This window comes from Apiotrichum porosum (assembly GCF_003942205.1).
Source record: "Apiotrichum porosum strain DSM 27194 chromosome Unknown scaffold_9, whole genome shotgun sequence".
NCBI classification, from domain to species: domain Eukaryota; kingdom Fungi; phylum Basidiomycota; class Tremellomycetes; order Trichosporonales; family Trichosporonaceae; genus Apiotrichum; species Apiotrichum porosum.
Window position 1 is genome coordinate 603,362 of NW_021167116.1, and position 25,389 is coordinate 628,750.

The 25,389-nt window shown below is 60.1% G+C and overlaps 9 protein-coding genes across 9 annotated transcripts; 4 read left to right on the forward strand and 5 right to left on the reverse strand.

Annotated features, from left to right (window-relative positions):
• Window positions 1–2,960: 2,960 nt before the first annotated feature.
• EHS24_009467 (uncharacterized protein) lies at window positions 2,961–4,253 on the forward strand (the record flags this gene model as incomplete). Its single annotated transcript, XM_028624748.1, has 1 exon — window positions 2,961–4,253. The coding sequence occupies one exon, from the start codon at window positions 2,961–2,963 to the stop codon at window positions 4,251–4,253; it is 1,293 nt and encodes a 430-aa protein (XP_028474916.1).
• A 1,452-nt stretch (window positions 4,254–5,705) lies between these two features.
• EHS24_009468 (uncharacterized protein) lies at window positions 5,706–6,668 on the forward strand (the record flags this gene model as incomplete). Its single annotated transcript, XM_028624749.1, has 6 exons — window positions 5,706–5,736; window positions 5,992–6,123; window positions 6,188–6,285; window positions 6,352–6,435; window positions 6,481–6,523; window positions 6,583–6,668. The coding sequence occupies 6 exons, from the start codon at window positions 5,706–5,708 to the stop codon at window positions 6,666–6,668; spliced, it is 474 nt and encodes a 157-aa protein (XP_028474917.1).
• Window positions 6,669–6,793: 125 nt separating this feature from the next.
• Window positions 6,794–8,171, reverse strand: EHS24_009469 (uncharacterized protein; the record flags this gene model as incomplete). The annotated part of the gene is made up of 5 exons (XM_028624750.1): window positions 6,794–7,118; window positions 7,207–7,309; window positions 7,444–7,521; window positions 7,671–7,763; window positions 8,075–8,171. The coding sequence occupies 5 exons, from the start codon at window positions 8,169–8,171 to the stop codon at window positions 6,794–6,796; spliced, it is 696 nt and encodes a 231-aa protein (XP_028474918.1).
• Window positions 8,172–9,107: 936 nt separating this feature from the next.
• DBP7 (ATP-dependent RNA helicase dbp7) lies at window positions 9,108–11,990 on the reverse strand (the record flags this gene model as incomplete). Its single annotated transcript, XM_028624751.1, has 2 exons — window positions 9,108–11,856; window positions 11,896–11,990. The coding sequence occupies 2 exons, from the start codon at window positions 11,988–11,990 to the stop codon at window positions 9,108–9,110; spliced, it is 2,844 nt and encodes a 947-aa protein (XP_028474919.1).
• A 300-nt stretch (window positions 11,991–12,290) lies between these two features.
• On the forward strand, window positions 12,291–15,229 carry EHS24_009471 (uncharacterized protein; the record flags this gene model as incomplete). The annotated part of the gene is made up of 8 exons (XM_028624752.1): window positions 12,291–12,313; window positions 12,353–13,821; window positions 13,877–13,951; window positions 13,991–14,282; window positions 14,343–14,655; window positions 14,695–14,769; window positions 14,828–15,030; window positions 15,148–15,229. 8 exons carry the CDS (start codon window positions 12,291–12,293, stop codon window positions 15,227–15,229), a joined length of 2,532 nt encoding a protein of 843 aa, XP_028474920.1.
• Window positions 15,230–15,394: 165 nt separating this feature from the next.
• Window positions 15,395–16,697, reverse strand: TMP1 (Thymidylate synthase; the record flags this gene model as incomplete). Its single annotated transcript, XM_028624753.1, has 5 exons — window positions 15,395–15,400; window positions 15,506–15,650; window positions 15,779–16,034; window positions 16,144–16,620; window positions 16,658–16,697. The coding sequence occupies 5 exons, from the start codon at window positions 16,695–16,697 to the stop codon at window positions 15,395–15,397; spliced, it is 924 nt and encodes a 307-aa protein (XP_028474921.1).
• Window positions 16,698–17,162: 465 nt separating this feature from the next.
• CDC6 (AAA ATPase) lies at window positions 17,163–19,762 on the reverse strand (the record flags this gene model as incomplete). The annotated part of the gene is made up of 2 exons (XM_028624754.1): window positions 17,163–18,925; window positions 18,967–19,762. 2 exons carry the CDS (start codon window positions 19,760–19,762, stop codon window positions 17,163–17,165), a joined length of 2,559 nt encoding a protein of 852 aa, XP_028474922.1.
• A 700-nt stretch (window positions 19,763–20,462) lies between these two features.
• EHS24_009474 (uncharacterized protein) lies at window positions 20,463–24,035 on the reverse strand (the record flags this gene model as incomplete). The annotated part of the gene is made up of 4 exons (XM_028624755.1): window positions 20,463–20,562; window positions 20,738–20,892; window positions 20,958–23,264; window positions 23,322–24,035. The coding sequence occupies 4 exons, from the start codon at window positions 24,033–24,035 to the stop codon at window positions 20,463–20,465; spliced, it is 3,276 nt and encodes a 1,091-aa protein (XP_028474923.1).
• A 395-nt stretch (window positions 24,036–24,430) lies between these two features.
• EHS24_009475 (uncharacterized protein) lies at window positions 24,431–25,032 on the forward strand (the record flags this gene model as incomplete). Its single annotated transcript, XM_028624756.1, has 3 exons — window positions 24,431–24,506; window positions 24,559–24,637; window positions 24,699–25,032. The coding sequence occupies 3 exons, from the start codon at window positions 24,431–24,433 to the stop codon at window positions 25,030–25,032; spliced, it is 489 nt and encodes a 162-aa protein (XP_028474924.1).
• Window positions 25,033–25,389: the final 357 nt, after the last annotated feature.

The following is a 25,389-nucleotide window of genomic DNA, read 5'->3' on the forward strand; positions in this document are numbered from 1 at the left end:
CTCCCTCCCCGGTCAATCCGTCCAGAGTCGCCGGCCTTAGTTGGCCTTTCTGCACGTATTTGGGTCTCTCCCGCTCTTCGCACACTTCGCACAGCAAACGGAGAGTAGGTACTCACTGGCGAAATATGCGCTCGAGGGGCCAGCACTTGATGGTGTCGGTTGCGGTACACTCGTACTGCGTAATGGCAAACAGGGTGCACGGCAGACGCCGGGCAGCATCTGGATGCTCTTGCGCTTGCGCGTCGACGGAGGCAACGTTCTGGGGCATATGGGAGTGGGGATAGGGGCCTGCAAAAGGTAAACGACGGCCTGGTAGATGGATGGAATTGATGGACTGTTGACAGGAAAAGTGGGAAATTGGAGTGAATGACGTCGACGGGATCGCCGGAGAAAGCCGTCGATCGGTCAGTGGCGGCTTGCGGAAATGGCAAACCACATGCAATCTGTCTCGTATCTGTGGATGCCGTTCACGACATGCATGCACGCATTTGTCGCACAGAAATACAGCAGCACGCAATCTAACAGGCATGATTGTTGTGAGCGGCCCCTTCTCGGTTCTCCGCCCGTGTCGTGTCGCACTGCCGTCAGAGGTCCCTTCAAACCTGTGGGGGTCCCCTTGAAGGTGTGAAGATGGGCCGTCACATCTGCTCGCAGCCTAGGTAGTTTGCTTGCAATAGTGAGTGCAAAACCGGAACGCGTCCTGATCTCTTGAGAATGGAACGCAAGTCATAGCATGATGCAATTTGGAGAATAGTGGACGCAGGAGGCATGAGGAGGAAAGTGGATGGCACGAGTGATTATGACAATACAAAGAGTGGTCTTTGTCGTTTCCAGCGCTCCCGTTGTTACTGACAGCACACCATACATGCTAAGCAGAGTGTCAACTGCATGAAGCTATGACACCGAGTACGTTTGCACACGCCACCAATATTGAGCGAGGAGACTACGTGGTCAAGCATTTGGCTGGCTTGGACGAGCGCAAGTGTTGCTCCTGGGGAGGGTCGACCCAGACGGGCTATTATTGGGATGACGAGGCGGTTGCTCACGCTCCCACAAAGGATCGAGCTTCCCACCAACAAGCTCTCGGCTGAACGTCCTGCCTATCCACTGCGAGGCTCCGGTAATCGTTAGCCAGATCGACAGTGAGGATGGTTTTCTCCGTCCGACCACGGTGCCTTTAGAGCTACACGTCGGTAGAGCATGGTAACGGCAGGCTCAGTCCCTCGTCACTCCCGGGGCCGTAGTTACAATGCCGTAATCTACCTCCTTGGTGGGTTTCCTATGGGGAGCGTCGCACCAGAGCAAAACGTGAGCAATGTAGTGCGCAAGTCCTGGGTCCTCACACTAGGAGAATACTCACGCCAAGGACACCAGTAGTCGTCGACCCTCGGTGGCAGACGCCTGCCGTGGAGAGGAACCCCGCCTTGCCGTGTCCCTTGCTGTGCTGGCCAGAGTGACCTTGGGCCCGATGCGTCGCTGGAATACAGGTACAGTTGCTCTGCTATCCATCATGCCCCATGCTCAAGCAGGCGGCGGAGCAAGATTGTATATAGAATGGCCGCCGCTCCCAGCATTCCCTACACATTCGCTCAAGCCCCAGCCTCCCGTGACCACTACCGCTGCCGCTGCCGCATACCATCCTCGAATCTCCGTGCAGCCTATCAGTTAGCCAGTGTTGAACAACAAGCACATCGTCACCCGCGAACAAGTCTCCCCGTGCCCCGTTATCGCTCGCCACACAGCCGCCATTCAGTCAACTGCAACACGTGTCGCATTAGCTTTGCACCAGCTACACTACATACACCTCACAGCCCGATCACAGAGATAGCACCGCCCAGGCCGCTCCTGCCACAGTACTAGATCACTGGGTCACTGGCATAGAACACTGCAGTCACCGCATCGACCTCACCACCACATCCAAACTCTACCTGAATAGCCACCTCTGCGAATTCAAAGCTACGTTTTCAAAACCAACGTGTGATCGACACCACTTTGCCAACCACCTTCTGTCTACTGTGGAGCACGATTCAGCACCTATATCACTGTACCGCGCAGTCAGCAGAAAGCATCACAACACTGCGCGTTTGTCACAGCAGTACCGCGCACACGGTCAAAACGTCGATCTTCGTGATTGATTTTGTTTTCTGTCCATCGGATCACCCAGTCAACAACCACACAACCCGCTTCGCATCTGCAGCATCTACTCGACCCCATCTGCAATCGGTTTTGGGTTAAACAGCTGCCCTCAACGTACGGAACGCGTCGTTCACAGTTCCGGTACCCAAGTTCCATTTGCCCCGGTTCCCGCACCTCACTACCCTGCGATTCTGCGACAGTCCGGCACTTTTGGTCTGGGATCCACTCCCGTGCCAGAGACACGCAATCCTCTTTCACCACTTCAATTCACCTCTCTCCTCTCCCGGTATCGTGTCCGAGACGTCACGACGTCACCCGGCGCCCAGCAAGTTTGTCTACCCTTGGACCACCCAGCAAAGACGCGTCGTTGCCTGCGCGAGGCCACCTGAGCACTCACCGATCCCACCGCCACATTGAGAGCCGGACACGCCACGTTCATCCAGACCCCGCCGCTTCCGCGACCTGCCGCAGCCACCGACCCCCATACACACTCCGGACCTCTGGACCACTACGCGTTCTTCTGCTCCGGTGCGCACCCTCGCGGAGCCTCGATCTCGGAACCGACCGTGGCCGCCACCTCTCCGTCATTCCTTTTTGCCATTCCAGAGTGTGAGACCGGCAGAGCCAACCGCGGCTGACTGAGTGAGTGACACCCCGGGTCACGTCGATCAGGACCCTTAGTGGCATCTTTCCACCAGATCGATATATAACCTTTTGAGGTGCCAACAACCGTTGCCCCTCTCAGCTTATACACGACCCACTGTACCCCCAGTCCGCTCTCTACAGTTCCTACAGTCCACTTTCCTCCATCTTCACCTCCAACAATGTCTCGCCCACGCGTCAGCTCTCGCAAAACTCCCCCGTCCCCACTTGCCCTCGCCGCTATTATCCTTCCCCCCGCGCCACCATCATCCCCTCCGAGCCCCTCTCCTCGGCGTCGTCGCGCACACCAGATGCGTCTTCGGGACCCAGGATGCTATGGTCTCTATACCCTCTCGGAGGAGGAGGAGGACGACCACAAATCGTCGCGCTTCAGCTGGGCCTCTAGCTCTAGCTCATCGTCATACTCGCCATCATCGCCCACGACCACCGCTTCTGTCGACTCACACGACCTCTACACTCCGGGTTCTGAAAACGAGGACCCCTTCTTGTTCGAGGACTGGGGTATGGAGGTTGACACGCCCACCATCTCCAACTTCCGTGGCAGCAAGACTTCGGCCCCCGTCCGTCCTTCACGCCGCCCGCCTCCTCTTGACCTGGAGCCCTACCACATCCCCGTCCGCATGGTTCGCACTCCTACTGCGCGCTCAGCACGCTTCTCTGGCCTCAAGCCCCCACGTGTCTCCACTGCCTCCTCAACTGCTCTGCCTCGCACCCCAACCGTCGCAAGCACTCCCGAACTCCTTCCTGCGCTCCCCATTCTTGCTCACGACGAGTGGAACTCGCGTCGACAGGGCGCCGCGTCCTCCGAGCCCCAGACCCCGGCGACACCGTTGTCTCCGTCAACTCCCACACCTTCCGAGCCCATTGGAATCAACCTAGTCTCTGCCCTTCGCGAGCTCCTCACATCTTGTGGCGAGTACGAAGGCTTTGCCAACGAAGAGATGTTCGCCGACGCCATTGAATTTGGTCAGCCTCCCAAGGCGCGTACCCCTCCACCATGCCCTCCCAAGGCAGACCCCGTCACCCCCTTCTGCAAGTACGCTGTTCAGATGCCCAGGGCTCCACGCGCCACAACCACCAAGGCAGAGCGCCGCACCACCACCGTCCTCGGTGACCATTCTTACCTTCAATCGCTGTCAGCCGAGTGCCGCGAGAACATCATGGACGCGGACGAGGACATGTACCCATTCGACACTCGCTCCCTCCGCAGCATCCCCTCGCTGCCGTCCCTCTCGCCCTGTTCGTCCTTTTCATCATTGTCATCTGCCTCTTCAGCAGTCTCACTCTCGTCCATGGCCTCGGCATCGAGCTACACGTCGCTCGGCTCTGTCTCCGGCTCCTCGTGCCACAACATCACACCACCGCCAGCGACCAAGGCGACCCGCCGCGTCTCATCCAGGCGCCAGCTTCCCGTGCGCACTGCCCTCCCATCTTCATGGACGGGGTATATTTAATCGACATCTCGTCTCCTGTCCTCTCTGTCCACTCTTGCATGCGAGCTGGTCTCGCCACGACCCATTACGCCCACCCCCACCATCTCAATCCATCCAGCCTTCCATTGTAGATGCGGCACCGCCAGATCACATTTCATGAGCAGTATTAATAATAATAGAAGTATTTTGTTGTTAAACACGAACGTCGCGAACGGTTACCAATGCATGGTTGTATCAGTATTAGCGGCACACACCACTCAGCCGTGAACCGTTTTCCACTCACACGATCACAGGCTAGTGTTGCATTTGCACTGCTGCGCTGCATGAAAAAGGCCGCAGGCCATGGCTGGCGCCACTCCCGGGGTCCCGTTACAGGCTCCATTCGACGTGCAATGTCGTCCGCCCTTAGTGGACTCTGGCGAGACCCTCACTGCATTCCCCGGTTTGAGTCCGTATCGCCGTAGTGCGGTGGCCTAGGGTCTCAAATGGCCACCAAAAGCCACGAAATGGAGACCAGTGGCCCGCGCTGAATCATTCTGTGATCGTCTGTGGCACTTGCGAACAGCCGACAGCCTGGCCTCCAGCTAAATTACCTGTCACTGCCAGTCTGCTGACTCTCGACACTGCACACTGATGAAACCTCTAGTATGCCCGTTGCAGTGCTACAGTGTGCGCCGGCTTTTGAAATGTGGTAGAGTGTGACGACTGACAGGCAGCCTCGACGGACGCGTACAGGTCAGTACATAGACAGTCGGTACTTACCTTCATTCACCGTTCAAGCAGTCTTGTTTTAGCTCTAGCTTTGGCCCGCACTTCTGGGAATCCGAAGCGCCGTTCCAAGACACCCCCCGATCTCGTGATATGTCTCTTGGGTCCATGCTGAGAAACAGACGACGCCAACACGGCGGAGCTTGCGTGCCGACGACGCCCAAACCCTCACGTAAACCGACAACGGAAACGGAAGTGGACTCGTGGAACGTGCTGGCATGCCGACATACCGACACGCCGAGCCTTGGCTGCTCTTGCTGCATCATCACCACCCCAATCACTCGCAGGCCTTGTTACGGAAGGTCGAGACCGGATGCGTTTCCCGGTAGAATATCGTCCTGTGTCGGCTCAACGGTCTTGCGGCATCGTTCAGCCCAACGAACGACAGAGGCCTCGATACCAGATACCAGGGTGTGGTCATTCACGGTTAAGCTCTCACTCACTCTTGCGTGTCGACACAGCTTAACTGAAAGTATCTGTTCTGGAACTTTGGACGCATGTCGTATCCATCGCCTTGACCATTGACTTCAAGCCGACGCGATGAGGGGACACAGACTGGAGACTGGTCCCACCAAGCAGCACTGAATGTCTGCCTGACAACGCACTGTCGCGTTGGAACAAAGCAACATTCCCACCCAGAGAGAGAGAATAAGACAACCAAGAGAACACCAAGAGCAACACCAAGAGCACGACCAGATGCCATGCATGCCCAGACCTCAAAACTCGGAGAAACGAGGTGTGTGGCTTTCCGATGACCGGGTTCACTACGGCCACTGTCGTGGGCCCCAATGTGGGGGTGGAGGTGGACGCAGGTCAAGGCCAGATGTCAGTGTCAAGGCCATTGGCGCCCAGCCTGCATTAGCTGCCTTAAAGCTGCACATACCAGGCTACCGGGGTGGGAACCACGGTCGTGCCGGAGTCATCATCCTCCGCTCCTTGGCGTCCCATGAGGTGACGGCAAAAAGTCTGTCTCGTTGATGAGGCACTGCAGGTGGAGGCCACGGTGCCATGGTAAAGGCCGGAGTACCGTTATCCATCTGCGGTAACTCCAAGCAAGCTGAGAACCGCCAACTGCGTACCACTGTGCTCATCTTGAGCCACACGCGCACATGGGCGCTCATGAGTACATACGTTATGTGTCGAATGACATATGCGCGCCTCCGACGTGGCTCTCTGTCAAAACCCAGTTACAGTCACACTCGAGGTTGGAGGTGCCTCTGCCTGCAGGTTAAATCAGAAAGATGAATGCGGCGGCAAGTGGCAGAAGCCGGATCCTGTCCTCAAAGTGGGTTTCATGCTTGCCTCACCCCCACCCTTCTGTTCGCAGCAAGCTGCTACGACGTTGATGCAGACCTTGGAATGCTATGGACCGTGTGCCATGCGCCGTACTGTAGGCTGCCGAGATCAACCCCAGTCGACATGGCCGGCCATCATGGTCAGTGACCTGGGCCTTCTTAGTCATATTCCGACACTCGTTTAGGGCAAAGTCTGGGCTCGCACTGGGACGTTCGCCAATCTCTTGAGTAAGTATTGTCAGCCTTGTAGCGCCCGCCAGGTGCATCGTACACGCTGTAACGATCAGTGGTGACTGGTCGCAACAACAAGCACGTAGCACGTCAGTCACTATCTGGCCTTGATGAAACTTTGCATGGTGGTCAACCACCTTAAGACCTTTCTCTGTACCGAGTCCAAGGACCAGCAACGAACTTCTGGCTTCATCCGGTTGCATTTTTACCATCACGCAGCCCGCCTGCCGCGTGATCCCCAGTCCAAAACGTTGGTACGACTGGTTTTTACTTGGCCTCCTTGAACTCGTAGCCGCCCTCGCGGGCGACAGCCTGGACCTCAAACTGGTCGAGGACCTCACCCTCGAGACCCGGGTAGGTCATCTTGACGGCGACGGTCTCGCCGGCCTTGACGGGTCCGACACCGGCAGGGGTACCAGTGAGGATCACGTCGCCCTCCTCAAGCCTCATGATGCCCGAGACGAACGAGATGAGGTGGGGAATGTCGAAGATCATGTCGCCGGTGACACCGGACTGCTTGACGACGCCGTCAACGGCGAGCTGAAGACCAACCTTGGTCGCATCGGGCACCTTGGCGGCGGGGATGAAAGGACTGGCGGGTTAGCAGATGTGGGAAGTCGGTCAGGGAGAGTCGCCTTGCGAGCCTCATCGCACTGCACCTGTCCCAACCATGAACTCACCCGATGGGGCAGAAGGTGTCAAAGCCCTTGGCGGCCGACCAAGGGAGACCCTTCTTCTTGGCAGCCTCCTGCATGTTGCGGGCGGTCATGTCAATGGCGAGGGCTTAAAACGTCAGCGAGTTGCAACCACCCATGTAAAAAGCTCAGTTCGCAATGTGCTGGAACAGCTAAAGAGGTCACTGATTGACAGCTGATCTTCCATTGCTACCGACTTTTAATCGCAATCGGTACACTCACTGTAGCCAGCAACGTAGTTGAAGGCGTCTGCCTTCGAGATGTCACGGCCGTTCTTGCCAATGATAACACCGAGCTCAACTGTTGGGTCAGCTTGAGCACAACACATGATCGAGACCGTCGCGAAAGCAGGGAAGAGGTTAGAAAAACAGCTACGCCGCAAGTGGACGCTCTGTGACTCTGTTCCCTCCCTCCCTACTCTGACTGGTACTCTTCTCTCGTGCACCTACCCTCGTGGTGGACGTTGATGCCCTTGGGGACCTCGAAGGGGCCCTCGCCAGGCGAGAGGAACGAGGTGGTGGGCTTCAGGAAGAAGAAGGGCTCTGCAGTTGTCAGCCCCGCTCATAAGCGTCGAGTTATCAGTGCAGGGCCATAGTGCAGAGTGCTTGAGAGGCAGCTCAGCTCGACTCGAGATGGCACACAACGAGCACAGAAAGTGGGCAGCGAGAAGGAGCTCGGATTTCTCCTTCGCTGCACACACAAGGGCAGAAATCCAATGCTTCAGCCGGCTGCCCAGTATCTCTGCTGCTACATCCACCTGTCCCGTGGCCGTCTGCCTCCTTACGAGCCGTGGGTCATCCAACCATGGCTCATCGGCAGCAGAGCAAGCAAGCACTTGAGAACAAGAACTGACCCTTGGGCACGGCGTTGCCGAGCTCCTTGGCGTGGTCGACATAGTTGCGACCAATGGCAATGATCTTGCGCGAGGTACGGATAAAGTTGGCGGCCATGTTGGGTATGAGAGAGTGGACAGAAGAGAGAAAGAACAGCGACGCAAGGCATCCATATTGATCGCGCATGACTCCGTAGCAACCGCTCGTTGGTTCATCGGATATCGGCGCGACGGGCCGATGGGCCAGGTGGAGGCCGCAGGTGGCCGACTCGCAATCGGATGTGGGGCTGAGTGCCCCCAGGCCTTGCCCATGCGGTAGTAGTCGGTCATAAGACGACCGCTTGTACTGGTGGCAAAGAAAGGGCAGATTAGCTTACTAACATATGGAGTGTAGGTGTGTGGTCCCTCATGACGAGGACTGTCTTGGTGCTTCACTGGAATAGGTTGCGGCGCTTCTGCCGATCTCAGAGCCCAAACGGAAAGCCACAGTTGAGGTCCCCCATCAAAGAGTGGACAGCTGCAGCTGTCAGCACTATCCCATCCCCGTAACTAGTAGCCAGAATGGCCGACTAGTTACGTTCAAGGGTGCCTGTGATATCCTGCATGCCTACGAAATGGTGCAGACCGTTGACACATCCCACACGCCCGAGTTGTGCGAAAGAGGCGAGGCGAGATCGACGCGGCTCGCTGCCGCCGCTAGAACTATTGCCACTGATGCTCGCAGTTCGCTGGTGCCGTCACCTGCGAGTAGCTTCCCTACTCAGCCGTCGGTTTGAGTTGTCTTGCCTGGTAAGCCACTGCTGCCACACTGATGGTCTCTCCATCGTAAAGCAACGTGAGGTGATCGTATTCGGCCAATTCGACGGCCCAAGGTTCATGAAAGTGGAGGCCGCAAATCGCCGACGATCGAAAAGTCACTTCTGACCACACACGCAAGTGTAAGTGGACCTGGAGCGAAGAAGCCTGTGGGTTGTGGAGGAACAGTGGCAGTCAGTATCCAAAAGGTGCAACAAAGGGGGTTACTCTAAAAGATCTAATGCATCGACAACAAAGATTAGCGCTGGCCAGTGGCCATGCGCTCCAAAGCGCTAGTGTCCATGACCTGGAACTCGCCGCCGCCGCCACCACCGCCTGTCCTGGCGCTGGCATTGGCGCTGGCACTCTGCTTGCCAGAGTAGGCGCCGAGAGCACCACCGCTCTTGTGCAGACGACCCTGCTTACGCACAGCCTCGTACATGCGGCGCTCGGTCTCGTTACGTGCGGTCGCCTCCTTGCCCTTGGGCTTGCCGTCGTCCGAGTCGTCCGAGTCGCCGCCATAGTCGCCGCCGCGCTTGCGCTTGCCGCCCGCACCAGCCTTGTCGTCCTTTTTGGACTTGGACTTGGGAGCAGCGATGGCGCCGGGGGCCTCACGGAGCGCAAAGGCCTTGGCGAGGTGTCCGAGATGCAGGGCCTTGACGGCGAAGAAGCGACGCTCCTCGAGAGGGTGCGTCGAGTAGGCGCGAACCCACGAAGCAAAGGCCCTGCGGGCGGCCACAACGTTGGCCTCGTCGGCCAGGACCCACTGCTCGAACGCGAGCTGGACCTCGGTAGCACGGGCCTCAAACTGGTTTCCGCGACCGCCCATACCCTTGCGAAGGACCTCGTCGACGCCGACCTGCTGGAGACGCACGCTGCCGCCCTCGTTGTCGTTCTCGGCGCTGCTGGCCGAGCACATCTTGCCCTCAACCCAGGGCACCCACTCGGACTCGGAGGGGCTGACAAGGGCCCAAGCCTCACCACCCTTACCGGCACGAGCGGTACGACCGACACGGTGGACGTACTCGGCAGCACCACCTTCGGTGGGAAGGTCGTACTGCACGACAGCCTTGACGAGCGGCAAGTCGAGACCACGGGACGCGACCGAGGTACACAAGAGGATGGAAGCTCCGGCTGAGGGTGTGCCGAATGCCTTGAGCGAGGCCTGACGTGTGCGCAAGGGGAGCGAACCGTGGAGACGCTGGATGGCGGTGTTGGGGAACAGCGGTGAGGTGAGGGTGATGAGGTCGGCGGCAGCCTTGGCCTTTGCCTTCTTCTTCTCCTTCTTCCTCTGCTCCTGCCTCTTCTTCTTCTCCGCATCATCTTCTTCGTCTGCGCTTTCCTTGCCCTCCTCGTCAGAGTCAGAGTCCGAGTCGGACGAGTCCTCGGCGGCCGGCTGGCCCATGGACACGCCACCGAGGAGCTTGAAGTGGTAGTCGACCGCGTCGGTGGACGAGAGGAAGACCATCACCTTGGTGCCTTCCTTAGAGTCCGAGTCGACCTCGATCTTGGCCGCACTGCCGACGAGGGAACGGAGGAGAGAAACGAGTGTGACGAGACGGAGCTTGGTGGGAGTGACGACATACTTTTGGGCGAGTTGCGAGGGAGGCGTAAACTTCTCGCCAGCGTCGGGGAGAATAATTGATGTGGCGGCGTTGAGGGCGTCGGCGACCGCGGCGTCACCAGCCGCCTTGGCCTTGGCCTTGCCGGCGGTTTCCGCCTCGACGACATCCGACGAACGGAACAGCACGGGGTTGCGAAGGGCCTCGCCGGCAAGACGCTCGACCTTGGCGTCAATGGTGGCGGAACACAGGACAGTGCGCCTTCCACGGTTCCAGTACGGCCAACGCATCATACCACCGCCTGCGGCGTCCTGCTCACGCTCGGCGTTGATCTCGTTCCTCCTGCGACCGTCGAGGGCCTTGATGATGTTTTGAAGGCTCTCCTCGAAACCGAGGTCCATAAGACGATCCGCCTCGTCGAGAACGAGGAACAGGGTCTTGGCGCACTGGAAGCTCTGGGTGTTCTGGAGGTGATCCAGGATACGACCGGGAGTAGCGACGAGAATGGGCACACCCTTGCGGAGCTTGGCCTTTTCGTGGGTGCGGGTGCTTCCACCGACAAGGAGACCGCTGACGAGCCAACGGGTGTATCCGCGGTCCTCCTCGTCATCCTGGAGCGAGAGTGCCATGGAGAGAATGCTCTCGACGACCTTGGAGATTTGCTGGGCGAGTTCACGGGTCGGGGCGAGGATAATGGCGAGGGTACCGATCGAGCGGTCAATGTAACTCAAGCGCGAGAGGGGGAGGAGAGTCTGGATGATGGGGAGGAGGAAAGAGAGGGTCTTACCCGAACCAGTCTGGCTCTGGATGAAGATGTCCTGCAGTCCCTCCTCGGCAACGGGCAAGAGGTTTCCGTCCTCGTCCTCTTCACGGCGCGCGTTGATGTCCAGAGGCGCCGAGAGCATGAATGGCAAAGCGCTCTTCTGGATACCCGTGGGTGCGGCAATGTCCATCTTGTTCTTCAGGTGGTGAACAAGGAGGGGGTCAAGTCCGAGGCCCGCAAAGCTGGTGGTGTCGATGGGAGCGTTGGACGGGGCGCCGAGAACAGGCGCCACCTGGGTGACACGCTCGTACACGGGGTTGGCAGAGAAGAGGGACGAGATGATGGCGGGGGCGGCCTTTGGCGCAGCGGCGGGCTTGGGAGCGGCCGGCTGGGCGGGGAAGGGGAGACGTGAGGGGCCAGCCTCGGGCGACGAGCCGCGGTCCCGTGCAGACGGCTTGGAAGCAGGCTTGGGAACAGCCTTGTTGGCAGAGGTGGCGGGAGCGGGCCTCGACACGGCAGGCTGGGGGCGGGCAGCGGCAGGGCGGGGAGTGGGGATGATGGGAGCATGAGGAGCGGGCTTCCTGGGCCTTACCACAGGCTGAGCCTGGGGCTTGGGCTTGGGTGCCGACGACTCGGACTCGTACTTCTTGACCACACGACGGACGGCCTGGTTCTGCTTGACACTGTATCGTTAGCTAGAGGAGATGGAAAGTGGAACGCACCGGTCGGTCCAGCGGCCACCTTTTTTAGCAGTCAGCTGTCGGCGGACTCCTGTGCCCGACGAGGCAGCAAAGTTGAGCTCGATGCCGTCGTCCATGGTTGTTGTGGTGTTTGTAGATGGCGTTGGGATAACAAGTGGCAGGATTTCTGAACTTCTTAGGCGGTGAGCGGCAAATCGAAAAATAATGACGTGTATCATGTTTATCAGTGCGGGGGCCCAGACGATCTGCTGTGACGCGCGAACGCAACGCCTTCCCTCTCCCCGGTCCCATACATCCCACATACAGCGGTAGCCACAGCAGCGAGGACGCCGACGCCGACGCCGACGAGGGCGACGACCAGACCAACAGACTTGTACCCCCCGGTAGGGCATGGCTTCTCAAATACCCGTTTCAAGATGGCCATGATATCGGATGCCTGGTACGTGGTCTTGTAACCAACACCTACTGACAGACACAGCTATGCGCTGCACGCGATCCGGCTGTCGGCTCTGCGCACCACCGATGACCCACTCACACCACGCATCATCACCCTTGACCCAGCCTTTGGCGCCAACCCATACGTGTCCGCCATGGGACTGGGTGACATTGACCGGTGGCCAGAAATCAAGCGCGCGCTCGACAGCCCACCACCAGACCCACCAGAACGGGAGCCGGGCGACACGGATGCGAGCGCCGGCGAGGAAGGAGGGAGGAGGAGAGGAGGAGGAGCAACGGGCCTGCGATACACCCAGACAATTGTTCCAGGTGGCCGTACTGGTGCGGCAGGGATGCGTGTGTCTGGAAGGCGTGTGGACGGGAGTGAGATTCGGAGACTGCGCGCTGGCGCGCAGAGGTCCAACTCGAGCTCGCACGACAACCGACCTCCAGTCCCATCGCGGTCCAGAGACCGGCCAGCACCGGGGATGTCTGTCGCCGAGGATGTGTTCACCGCTGCACCCCCACGGCGCCAGCGTTCGGACTCGGCGCCTGTGAGCGCGCCTATCACGCCTGTTGTCGAGAGCGCCGACGAGCACGACCTTGGGGGACCTATCCACGAGACCCCCGATACCCTCGCGCGCAGCATGTCTACTACAGACGATGGTATCACGGTCGATACACACGCTGGCCTCCAAGTCGCACCATCTATCCTCATTGGCTCCATTGCCATGGCGGGCACTCTGGCGTACAACCCAGGGAGCAGCATGGGGGTGGCAGCGAGCCAGCTCCCGTCCGACCTGGCCATGACACAAGCCGACACGGACCCACTAGACGAAGCCCTTGCTGGAGAGGCCGTTGACGAGGGTTCAGATGTGGGTGATGACGAGGTCATGGACGAGGAGGACGACGTTTCCGCCGCGCCACTCATGGGCGTGGCCCCTGGGCTTGGGAGGCGACCCAGCCTTGGTCCCGACCATGCCCATCACCTGCCGAAACGCACCCATGGAGGCGACGCTGCGCACCGTGTTTCAGTCATCCACGAGGAAGGCGAACGCCGTTCCTCGACTGATACGATGGAAGAGCCCAAGCTCGAGTTTGCCAAACTCGCCGTCGCCTCGACACGGCCACCTGCGTCATCACTCACGGCCTCGCTCAACCACCATGTACCGCATCTTGTATCCACAGGCGCTGGCGTGGAAGGCGAAGAAGGTGTGGCTGCCACTGGACTCGCCAATCCCTTTGCCTCGCTATACGCGTCTGTCGCCGCACCCTCGACTGTGCCTTCCCTCAAGCTCCAGATCTACTTTCCTCACAGCAACGAGCCAACGGAACCGATTCTGCTTACGGTACGGAAGGACGCAACTGTCGAGGAGGTCACTGGACACGGTCTTTGGAAGTACTGGGAGGAGGGTCTTGAGCCGCAGTTGGAAGACGAGACCGAGCAGAGCACCGTTGGGTGGGGTTTGCGCATCGTCGAAGACGATGGAGAGGTGGACGAGGATTTCCCAGGTGAGTATATGCGTCCCAAGTCAAGTGACGGTCTAGGAGCAGAACTGACATCCAGCCCTCGACCGCGAGAGCCAGATCGCCAAGTTTTCGTACGGCGAGTTTGCCATCGTTCAGGCAACTGATTCGCAAAGTGGGTTCATGGAACCTACTATGTCTGCTAACCCACCAGAAAAGCAGAATGCAGCCATGGCGCCTCTCATCCAGCGCCGTCCTTCACGCATCATTCAGCAGATCCAGCCTCCACAGCTCACGGGTCGACCGGGTGCGCAGGCTGCTGCCGCGGCTGCGGCTGCGATCGCGGCCAAGCGACCCGGTGCCATACCAGCCTCACCCGACGACATCAACATGCCCCTCGCTACTCCAGACTTGCCTCTCCCTCCGGGCGTGGCCAACAAACAGGTTCTGCTGCGCGTGCACGTGAGCGCAAGTGCCGACGAACACTACACCACGACCATCAACGTGTAAGCCGTCCCAACAACTGGACACCTTGCCAGGGGAAACATGTAGCTGACGCAGCCCAGATCCAACGACACGTACATTGCAGACATCACCGAAGTTCTCGTTCAGAAGAAACACCTCGTCATGCCGCCTTCAGAATGGGTCCTGTGCCTTGGCGACTTGACCCTCGCCCTTCCACTGGACCGCACCGTCGCGTCTCTGGAGGGCAAAACAGACCTGGCCCTCGTGCGCCGTCAATGGGCAATCGAGCATGGACTGCAACCCCCCGGAAACCAAGGTGGCGACCCCAATGCGGGGCTGTACAATAAACGCCAGTCTGAAGCCAGTCCGTATAACCGGTTTGGTGCTGGTGGCGACTTTGGACAGACGTATAAAGTGAGTTGAGCTCCTTGCGCTACTGTTGCTAACTCGCAGAAATGGACGGTGCAGCGCAAGACGCCTATCGGTCGCCACGAGCGCGTGCTCGCCATTGACGGCGACTACATTTACGTGAGTTGAGGCTCCTTGGTCCTGAATGCCTCAACTGACACTTGACCCCCCTCCGCAGATCATGCCGTCCGAGAACCGTGGCTTCTTCGACACAATGAAGGAGACGAGTTTCCACATTACCTCTGTCATGAGCTGCAAGCTGTCTGGCCGCGCGGGCGGGTTCAAGATTTACGTCTTGCGCGAAGGAAACAGGAAGCGATACGAGTTTGAGGCCGACAATGGGAAACAGGCCAACGAGATTATTGCGAGCGTAAAGCAACTGTGAGTTGGTCTGCCGGGCGTGAACGCGAGTCGTGGCTGGGAAATGGTCATCATCGCCCTCATTCAGCTTAGCCACCTTGGAAACGACACGCATCGTACTGACTCCCGCCCTCCCAGTATGAAGACGTTCCAGGCTGAACGCAACTCGGTCCTCGCACCGATGCGCACAATGTCTCGTTCCGGCGCGCGGCGCAGGTGATGCTCACCACGCGAAAGAAGGAGGTTGGGGGAGGGGAGGGGGGATGGAGAACCACGGAGCGCTTATCAGTGTTGTATCATGAATGCATGGTGTGCATGGGGAGGTATCATATGTGACAACAGCGTTGAGGCCGAACGTGCGGGCGCGATGGAGAGTGGATACAGGTTAGGCCTGGGGTGTGAGTAAACAGTCCAGAAACACACAAGAACAGTGTGGCGATCGTGCGGCTGAAGAGAGACACCCCGCAGCCGGCGCCCAGTCGTTTGCGCTACTCACAGACATCTTCATCTCAATCTTGCCCATGGGGCTGTATCCCTCGACGACAAAGTCGTCGTAGGTGAAATCGTCAATGTCCGTGATCTCGCGCTTGAAGCGGAGGGTGGGGAAGGGGCGGGGTTCGCGCTCGAGCTGGACCTTGAGGCTGGGGAAGGCGTGTCAGCACACTGGCAGCAAGGGAGGGAGATGTGGTGCGCTGGCAAAGCACATGGATGCTCGACGAGCCGGTCCCAATCCCCATGCGCATCCCGCTTCACTGTGCTCGTTACTCACGGCTCCACATGGTCCCTGTAAACGTGCGCGTCACCCATCTGGAGGATGAACTCGTGCGCCTCGGTGCCGGTGACCTGGGCGATCATGTGGGTGAGGAGCGCGTAGCTGGCAATGTTGAAAGGGACACCGAGACCCAAGTCGCATGACCGCTGGTACATGAGGCAGGAGAGCTTGGGCTTGGCCTCGGGCGTCTCGGGGAGGGTGACGAAGAACTGGCAGAACATGTGGCAGGGGGGCAGGGCCATGAGCTTGAGGTCTGAAGGCGGTCAGCACTGCTCGGCCAGGGTACAGAATACAGGTCATCTCGCGGGAGGCAGTGAGGAGATAGCTTGCTGGCCATCTCAGTCCACGCCAAGTCGACTTACCCTTTGGGTTCCATGCGCTGAGCACAATACGCCTGTCGGTGGGGTTATTCTTAATCTTGTCAATGACCTCCATGAGCTGGTCCACGCCCTTGCCCGAATAGTCGTCCTCGCAGGTACCATAGTCGGCGCCAAAGTGCCTCCACTGGAACCCATACACGGGTCCCAGGTCGCCTTCCCTCCGGTGACCGAGACCAACGCGGTCGAGGTACTCCCTGCTGCCGTTGCCTGCCCAGATGTTGATGCCCTTGTCGGCGAGCACCTGGCCGTCGGTGCAGCCCGAGACAAACCAGAGAAGCTCCTCAATCACGCCGCGGGTGAACACGCGCTTGGTGGTGAGCAAGGGGAGGGCGTTGTTGGCCAGCGAGAAGCGCAGCGAGTTGGGTGCGAACAGCGCAAGCGTGCCGGTGCCGGTACGGTCGGGGCGAGTTTGGCCAGTAGAGATGATGCGCGAGATCAGGTCGAGATACTGATACTCCTCTGTGCGGGTTAGACACAGCCAGAAAGGTGTACCCACCGTGCTCGGGGTTGGCCCGTTGGACAATGTCGGCAGTCATGGTGAGTTGAGGATGAAGAAGTGGTGTAGTGTTGTTGCCGAAGAATGAGAAAGGTCAACCGCAGTCGCGTCAACTTGACGCGTCCGGATCTCATATTATTGATAAGTGGCAAATTGATTCCGCGCTGCAAACATTGAATGTGGCACTCGATCCGCTCTGTCGATCTGTGTCGTGCGTCGCGTGCTGGCGTCTTCGCAATGTTGGGTTGCATACAAAACAAGCAATGGGCCTGTCCATGGAGGTCCGCAATTCCTACAGCGTCCACCCCCCAGGCCCATAAACTACTAATGAATGGAACAAGACCCCATGGGGCGTCCGTGAGTTCCTGTACTACGTAAAATAATAACTCTTCTTCTTCTTCTGCTACCTCGTCTCATGAAGGAAAAACGTGAAAGAGAAAACGTCAATGACGAGGGGAGGGGGGGGGGAGGGGTTCGCTTTGGGGGGAGGGTATCAGACTGCTCATTACGCAAAGTCGTCGTTGAGGCCACTCTCAGCACGCTCCAGGGCAGCGACGGCACGGGCACGCACGCGGCCGACGCGGTCGTCCTCACGTGACCAGACGCGAAGGACCTCTTCCTCGGCGCGACCCATCTTGTCCACAGGGGTGGCACCAGCCAAGCCGAGACCGTCCTTGACCTCCTCCTCGCGAACGCACAGCTCGACGCGCGGGCCCAGACCAAGCGCGGCGGCACGCGGGGCACGACCGGTTCCGGCAAGCGGGGTGAGCTTGACGAGGCCGAGGGTCTCGAGGTTGGAGAGGAGGTCGCGGTAGTCGCCCTCGGGGGACGGAGGGAAAGGCGCCGACTCGTACGAGAGGACGTGAGCGTAGGTGGCGTACAAGGCCGAAACGGTGAGCGACTCGGAGTTGGCACCCTGGGCAGGGCAACCCGCCAGACCGGCGCGCGAGCGCATGAGGAAGATGAGGAGCGCGACCAGGACCATGCGGCCCTGGAGCGGCACCGAGCGGATCTTGGAGCCTGTGGCCGAGGTAGCGCCGCATGCCGACGAGCCAGCAGCAGCACGGAGCTGCTGGGTGTGCGAGGTGAAAGCCTTGAGGACGTGCGGAAGGGCGACCTTGACGAGGGGCTTGTCGTCGCCAGTCTTCTTGACCCAATCGGCCTCGGCGAGGTTGACAGCCGCAGCGAGGACGCCAAGACACATGCGGAGATCACCGTTCTGAGCCTCGACCTTGCGGCAGAGCAGCTCAGCAGCACGGGGGTCGACCTTGGCGGTGTCGGGACCGTCGCCAGCCGCGGCAATACGAGCAGCGACAATGGCAGTCATGTCAATGGCGTTGTATGCACGGAACGGGAGAACCTGGGGCATGGCACCGTCGGCGAGAACGAGGTTTGCGCGGACAGTGAGGTCAAGGGTGTTGGAGATGGCGACCAGCTTGACTGTGGCGGTGCCCGACGCGGAAATGAGCGGGAGGGAGAAGAGCTTGGAGAGGACGTGCGAGGTGGCAGGTGGGGGCAGCGACGGGGCAGGAGGGAGGAGCGAGTCGACCTCATCGAGGATGATAAAGGTACGCGAACCAGAGGTCGAGAGGTGTGCCACAACGTCTTCCTCGGAACGGCCACAGCCGAGCTCGTCACCGAGACGGGCCCAGACGTCGGTTGCACGCAGCCCCATGACGCCAATCTCGGCGATGCGCCAGCCGTCCATGGCAAGGCCGCGGCCGACGGCAGTGGTGAGCGCCGTCTTGCCCGTACCAGGCGGGCCCGAGACGTACATGCCGACATCGCAAGTCGAGACCAGGGAGAGGTAACTTTGGAGCACGGCTTTTTCGTCATCGCGGCCAACAATAGCGGCGTCGACGGGACTGATGGCGGCGCCAACCCCGGCTGGGGAAGATGAAAGGCGGAGTGCAGACTTGAGCACACGGTACGGGTTGGAACGAACGAGGGTATCGCGAGAAGGGCTGCGGGTGTTGGTGCGCGACCGAACATTAACGCCGTCGATCGCGTCGACGAGAGATGGAACGGGGCTCGAGGGTGGAGGGGTAATAAGTGATGTGCCGGTGATCATGGCAGCGGCGGGACGCTTGCCACGCTTGGTTGGGGTTCCGTCAACGTCCATGGGGCTGCTGTCGTCGGTCAAAGACGAGACAGTCGTGTCAAACGACACGGTAGTGGCAATGGAGGGACTAGGAGATGGCGAGGGCAGGCACGACGACGTGCGAGCCGATGAGAGGTCTGTAAAGCTGCTCGGGGGCACGGACGAGGCTGCAAGGTCAGTCAGGACACGACACGGCCAGGACACTCACCGACACTCTCGCTGCGAACACTGACGACCGAGGCCGAGCGGGTACGGCTCGGCGCACGGCTTGACGCGCGAGCAGAGACGCGGACGCGTTTGCGCGAGCTGCTCTCGGCCGGCGAATCGGGCTTGGGTGGAATGTTTTCCTTGCCCTTACCCCAGCGACCACCTGATGGGCCTGCGTTGCCGTCGGGGTCGGACCCGCCCTTGGCAGGTGGCGGTGCCGAGCCGCCGCTGCCCGCAAGAACCTCCTTGATGGATCCGAGAGTGGGCACGGCACTCATACTGGCTGCGCGGGTCAGGACCGACAAGGATCCGCTGGCACGGCTGGGACCAGGCGAGCCCGTCAGCATGAGGGAAGGCGGGGGCACGGGAGAGTTGGCGCCGCGACCCAGTCCAAAGACAGAGGCCGACGAGGACAACGAGGCCGAGCGGGTGGTGGCTGCGGGGCTGGGGGACAATGAGGCCGACGCGAGCGACAGGCGAGCGCGCGGGGTGCGCGTTGCGATACGGCTGGGCGCGGTGGGCGTCGATGTACCGGGGGCCGCGCGAGTGGGGGTGGTCGATGCGGTCGACGAAGAGCTTCCAGCTGTAAGGGGAGCAGGGTGTGCAGGGGTACGACGGACGGGCGAACGGCGCGCCACATTGCGGCGGGGCGGGGTGGCCGTAGCCGCAAGCGAGGACGACGCGGTCGCGCCGACACCTGCCGACGACGACGAGGCTACATCGCGCGCGTGCTGGTCGCGGTCGAGGGGTTCATCGTCGGCGTCTGTCGTGCGCGAACGCTTGGTGGGCGCAGGCATGGCTCTGATGAGAAAAGGTTGGTTGGGGGGGAAGTGCGATGGCGCTTTGTGCTCGCACCAGGGTAGAGGCGCACCGACGCGATGGCTGGCTAGCGCGCGCGCGGTGATGGGGGAGGAAGTGGTGAGGAGGAGTGTGGTGGGTGTGATGGAGGGGGAGGGTATGACAGGAGACGAGACGGGGGAGAGGGGGATGGACACAAGACTAGAGAACAAGAGGGATGGGGGGGATGGGATGGGGAGGATGGGATGTTGCGAACAAGAATGAGAGAGATGAGTGGACAGACGACCGAGACGAACATTGCAGGTAACGGGTCCACCGCCAGGCTCTGGGCGCGGCCGCAGCGCCAGGACACACACACGCCAGACAGCCACGCACGGAAGCAAATCATACACAGTCGCGTCGCGCGTTGCTTTGTGTGGGTCGCGGCCCTGGCGCGTCCCAGGGTCAATTAACAATGGACACACCCACAGTATAATGCCTACTTTCTAATGACAATTAGCCACCTATTACAAACCGGTTCATCACCAAGGCCTTGCCAGGCACCAACACACCCACACGTGACGTCATTTCTGAATGAAAAAAAGGTAAAAATGTCATGTGGGGGTAATAATAATAATCGGCACACGCGTCAAGGGGGTGGGGGGACAATGCGCGGCACTCTCTATATGTCCGTTATGTTCTCCTTGTCCTCTCCGCTCGTTACAATGCTCGTCCGACACTCAGCCCAAACATGCTCCTGTCAGAGTCGGCCAGCCATCGCCCTTCGACATACTTGGCCTGTATGTATTCTGCAATGTCCCTAGAACCAGAGTGTCAGCACAACAGCGCTTGGCAATGGGCATGAAACTCGTCCGAGGCACTCGCCCCTCATCACCCCCTTTTCCTTGTTCGCCACATTCGGACACTGTGTGCCTCAACTGGACTGGTGCCGAACACCCGCACAATACGGACAAGAGGGAACAAACTGCACTCACTCGTCTTTGGGCACGACCTCGGCAGGCTTGAGGCGCTCCCACACGGCGTTGCCGCGAGGGTTACCCCACTGGTGCGCAAGGAGAACGGATTCAGGCGACCAGTTGTCCAGGTCCACGCTGCGGGGTTTGGAAATGTGTGTACCAAGGCCGCGGTGCTGTGAAGAAGAAGAGAATCGTCAGCCGTCGGTCCGCTGGGTTGCTTGCAATCATCACCACGTACCAATCCACAGCATCGGATGCAAAGGAACATGACCATGGGCGTCTCACGGAGGCCTGAGGGAACGTCAATAAAAGAGCCCGGGCGGGGGTAGTGACTGGCACGAACCCCTTGCCAACACACAAACTCACTCAACGTCGCCCACCGGCTGCTCTTTGTCCTGCGCCCACAGTCTGCACACACGGCGTTGGGGCCCTCGTCGGCAATCTGGCGGAGCATCTTCATGTCGAGCTTGGGCGCCGGCTCGGCCGTTTGCAGTGTATTGGGCGAGTCGCTAGGCGAACTGGACTGCTCGCGCGAATGGGCATTGTTGACACTGTGATGGCCCAAGGACGACGCAGGGGCGGTTGCGGGCGTGTGACGTGGATCAAGCCCCAGGCCTGCCATCTCCATGACGCGCTTCTCAATCTCGCTGCTCTCGGGGCTCTCTTCCAGCCAGGACGTGCGCTTGTCGGACGACGACATGGAAGGGTAGCTCGGCATGCGGCCGCCATGGGCAAGGAATGCGGGCCGTTGGACTTCCGATCCGGCACCGAGCGACTGGCGGTTGGGCATGAGCTTGTCCCCCGCAGCACCGGCCGTGTTCTTGATGCGGCTCTTGAAGCTCGGGCGGCGGGCTCGACGCGCGTTCTCGTCGGCGCTGCGCGGGGGTGCAGGTAGCGAATGGCGGCTGTTGCTCATGGCCGGAGTACCCGTGGTCTGCGGCGAGGGGATGGGTAACCGCCTGCCGTCCGCGCCCTTCTTCTTCCGCCCATGGTCGTCCAACACATACCCGGCGTCCTTGATGTCGGAGCTCCGCACCGTCGACGTGCCGTTGATGCACGACTCGATGGCGTTGCAGATGGCATATACCCACGTACGCATGTCCGCCTCCGAGGCGGCCTGGTACAGGCGTCGACCATGCGACGGCGTGACAATCTCAAACGCGAAACGGCGGTCGGTTCCGCGTCCCTCGCGCACCGAGGCAAACTTGAGGTCAATGACAGTTGCTGCTGTGCCGTCCTGCTTTTCCCGATACTCGTAAATGTTCGAGTGGGCAAGGACGACCCAGAAGCGCTCCCACTTGCTTCTGCCGCCTCCCTTGTCGAGCTCTTCCCAAACACCCGTACCCCAAAGGACGCCCTCCTTCTTCCTTCCAACTTGCTCGCGCTGCTCGTCCTCGTCTCCAGCACCATTCAACCCTCCCACGCCGCCAGGATTGGTTGCAGCTGGCTGTGGCTGTGGCAATGGCAGCGGGGGCGCCGCCGAAGGAGAGGTACCGTTCAACTTGGCAGCAGTCTCCATGAGGGCGTACGACTTCCGCTCGCCAAACGACTGGGACCGGGGCAGGCGTGGGACAGGCTCGGACGGGATAAACGGCGAGTGGTACTGGCCATGTGGCACCTGGACCGAATGACGGTTAGACGACTTGGTAGGGCGTGGCGGGGGTGGGGTCGGTGTCTCGACGTTTACGTGTGGAATGGCAGACGGCATTGGGGGCGTAGACCTAGACCCGATATCGACACTCTTTCTTGATGCCGATGGCAAAGGAGGAGGACCGACGGACGACGACGAAACGGGAGGAGCGCGCTCTGCTAATGTCGGCATTGGCGCCGTGGGCGACGCCCCGCTGCCCGAAGACCCGAACAGGCCACGAATCTTGCCACCGACAGACGAACGGACGCCATGCATTTTACGCGGTTTGTGGTGGTCGCGGATGGCCGCTGAATCGGGTGTCGGTGGGATATGGAGGCGGTTCGACTCGGGCACTTGCTCTGCTAGACGGCGAGCACTGTCCTCGAGCAACGATGTCTGGTGCTCTCTCTCGGCCCAGCCGATTAACAGGTCACCACGCACTTGCACAAGGTGGCCTAATGACAGGGCCAGTGTACGCGCCAGGGCGTCGACGGACACGCGGGCACTCGCGTCGTCGCGCGACAGGATGCGGACGGGCGTCTCAGACACTGCGAGCTGCCGCCCACGCTGTGTGGGTGTCATTGGGCCCTCCTTGGATGACGGCTTGTTGTTGTTGTAAAAATCGTCCGTGTTGGCGACAAACGGGTGTGTGTCGGCGCGCTTCCCGGGGACCTGGGACAGCTGGGCACCGACCCAGCCGTACAAGCCGACGAGGAGGTCGAGGCAGCCGACCGAGCTGGGCGGAACTGCATAGAGTAGAGTCGAGTGGTGGTTGTAGCGGACGAGGTCAAACTGTGCTGTACGTGACGCCTGGGCCAGGTCGTTGGCCGCATCGGGTGCTGGACTGGACGACGAGCTCCCGCCGGCGGGTGACAGGTACGCTGCGGTGTTCTGGTAGTATTGCTTTGCAACGCTCTAGCAGGGGGGGTCAGCGCCACACTTATGAATACGGCCGCGCCGTGTCTTACTCACCTCAAACTTTGCCTGGGCGCCATGGCCAGCAAGCCCCTGGCGCTTGATCTCGCCCTTTACGGCTTCGAGCGAGTGGGAGACCATGACTTCGAGCTCTTCGCGGTCGCGCGCACGCTTCTCGCGCGCCACTTTGCGAATGCCACCGTCAGAGTCCCATACCTCGCCGGTCACGCCGTAGCCGCCTTCGAGCCAGCGCCCGAGCTCGCCGAGATGCATCAGGAGATCATCCTCTGCGCTCTCGAGCTGCTCCAGCAGGGCGAACATGGTCGACGAGCTCGCGAGGACATGCTTGGCTAGCCGCTTGAGCGTCCCTGCCGAGTGTTCCAGTGCGGCAAACGTCGACCTCGTTAAGAGCGAGTCGGGCATGGGGTCGGTTGGAACGGCGGGTGCATGCGCCGCCAGTTGAGGAGACGACCGGCTGCCGCTTTCACTCTGGCGCCGCCCGTCGCCGTTGCTGTCGTGTTGCTCAACAACCGAGTCGCGGAGGAGCTCTGGCGGTGGGTTTGCAGAGGACATTGCAGCCGGAAGCGAGTCTGGGAACGGTACCCTACGTGAAGACACAGACGAAGGAGCGACCGACGACGAGTATCCCATACGCGAGTCGTCCGTGTCGTCGCTCGTCGCGCTGCGGCCCGAGACCGTGGAGACGGAGCGCGGTGATGGGAGCCGCCGGCTACCGGACGGCAGTCTTGGCGACTTGCCTTGCGAAGGCATGTGCGGGCGCGGTGGTTCGTGGGCGAGCGTGTGAGAAGGGGGGGATGGGGGATGCGTGTAGACAGGGGATACAAGTGACGTTGAACTCGAACGTCAAGTCGTCGTCGTCGTCGTCGTGTGGTTAGTGCGTGTCGATTGCGCTGAAAGACAGTCCTGAAGCCTGCCCCCGGACGCCTGCCCGCCAGGTCCCAGCAACAACAACACGGGAGAGGGAGGTTAAAGGGGAGGACGGTATACAATGTGTAATTACGTGATAAGGGCAGCGCTATTACGTGTACTACCCCACGTGGCACCAGTGTGCGAGCACATGCCACACCCAGGGAGAACATTACCGCCATCTTCATCCATCGTCTTTATAAACAAAACTCAACTCCTCACACCTCCCCACCACACCAATGTCCGCCATCACCAACATCAACGAGTTCGACCCCGAGACGGCTGGCAACAGCGAGGAGATCGAGCAACAGTTTGGTGGGTGCCGTTTGGAGCTCTCTGGCCAAAGACACAGCGCTCACGAACTCAGCCGTCAAGACTGTCCAGCATCTCGAGGCCTATGAGAAGCTCATTGGCTCGATCCCTCCTCGCAAGATCAAGCTCACCAAGTGTGTGGCGCATTTCTGCTGCTCCTAGCTCGATTCTGTGTGCTGACATTTCGCCTTTTAGCATGGACGACGACATCTACGAGGACCTCATGACCCAGTTCCCCGAGTTCAAGTTTGAGGAGCCCCTCCGCCACTTGGACGAGGACGCCATGAAGTCGGCCGAGGGCAAGCCCCGCTGGCGCAAGTTTATCATGGCCTACGAGAAGACTCTGACCGACTACAACTTTGGCACCCTCATCCGCCAGGACGCCAGCAGGGGCTACGCCGAGGACAACTGCATCCTCGTCACCCGTGTCCAGTTTGTCGCCCTCGAAGTCGCGCGTAACCGCACCGGCATCAACGACAAGTTTTACGAGGACCAGCAGGCGCTCAAGGCTGCTGCCAAGAGTTCGTAAGCGTGGATCCATCGACCACTTGCGTATCCGGGACACGCTCCAGGAGCAGCTGTCTCCGGGTATATGATGTACGAAGGAGACAGGCGGCCACGACAATTTATGACTGGTCCGCAAACCCACAAGGGGCTCGCAGTCAGCCCCAACCCAGTCAGACCAAACCTGTTGGACTGCCTGGGATCTTGTAGTGTGCATGGAGCGCAGCATCGGAACGTAATGCATAGACTAGAAACGCTCTTCGTGGGGCGTAATGAGCTTCGTGGGGCAGACATAGCCACCTGAGAAACTGAGTTTAACGGAGCTCCACAGGGCGTCCCTCTGAACCATGCGGGTTCTCACCACCCACCGCACCTTTACCTC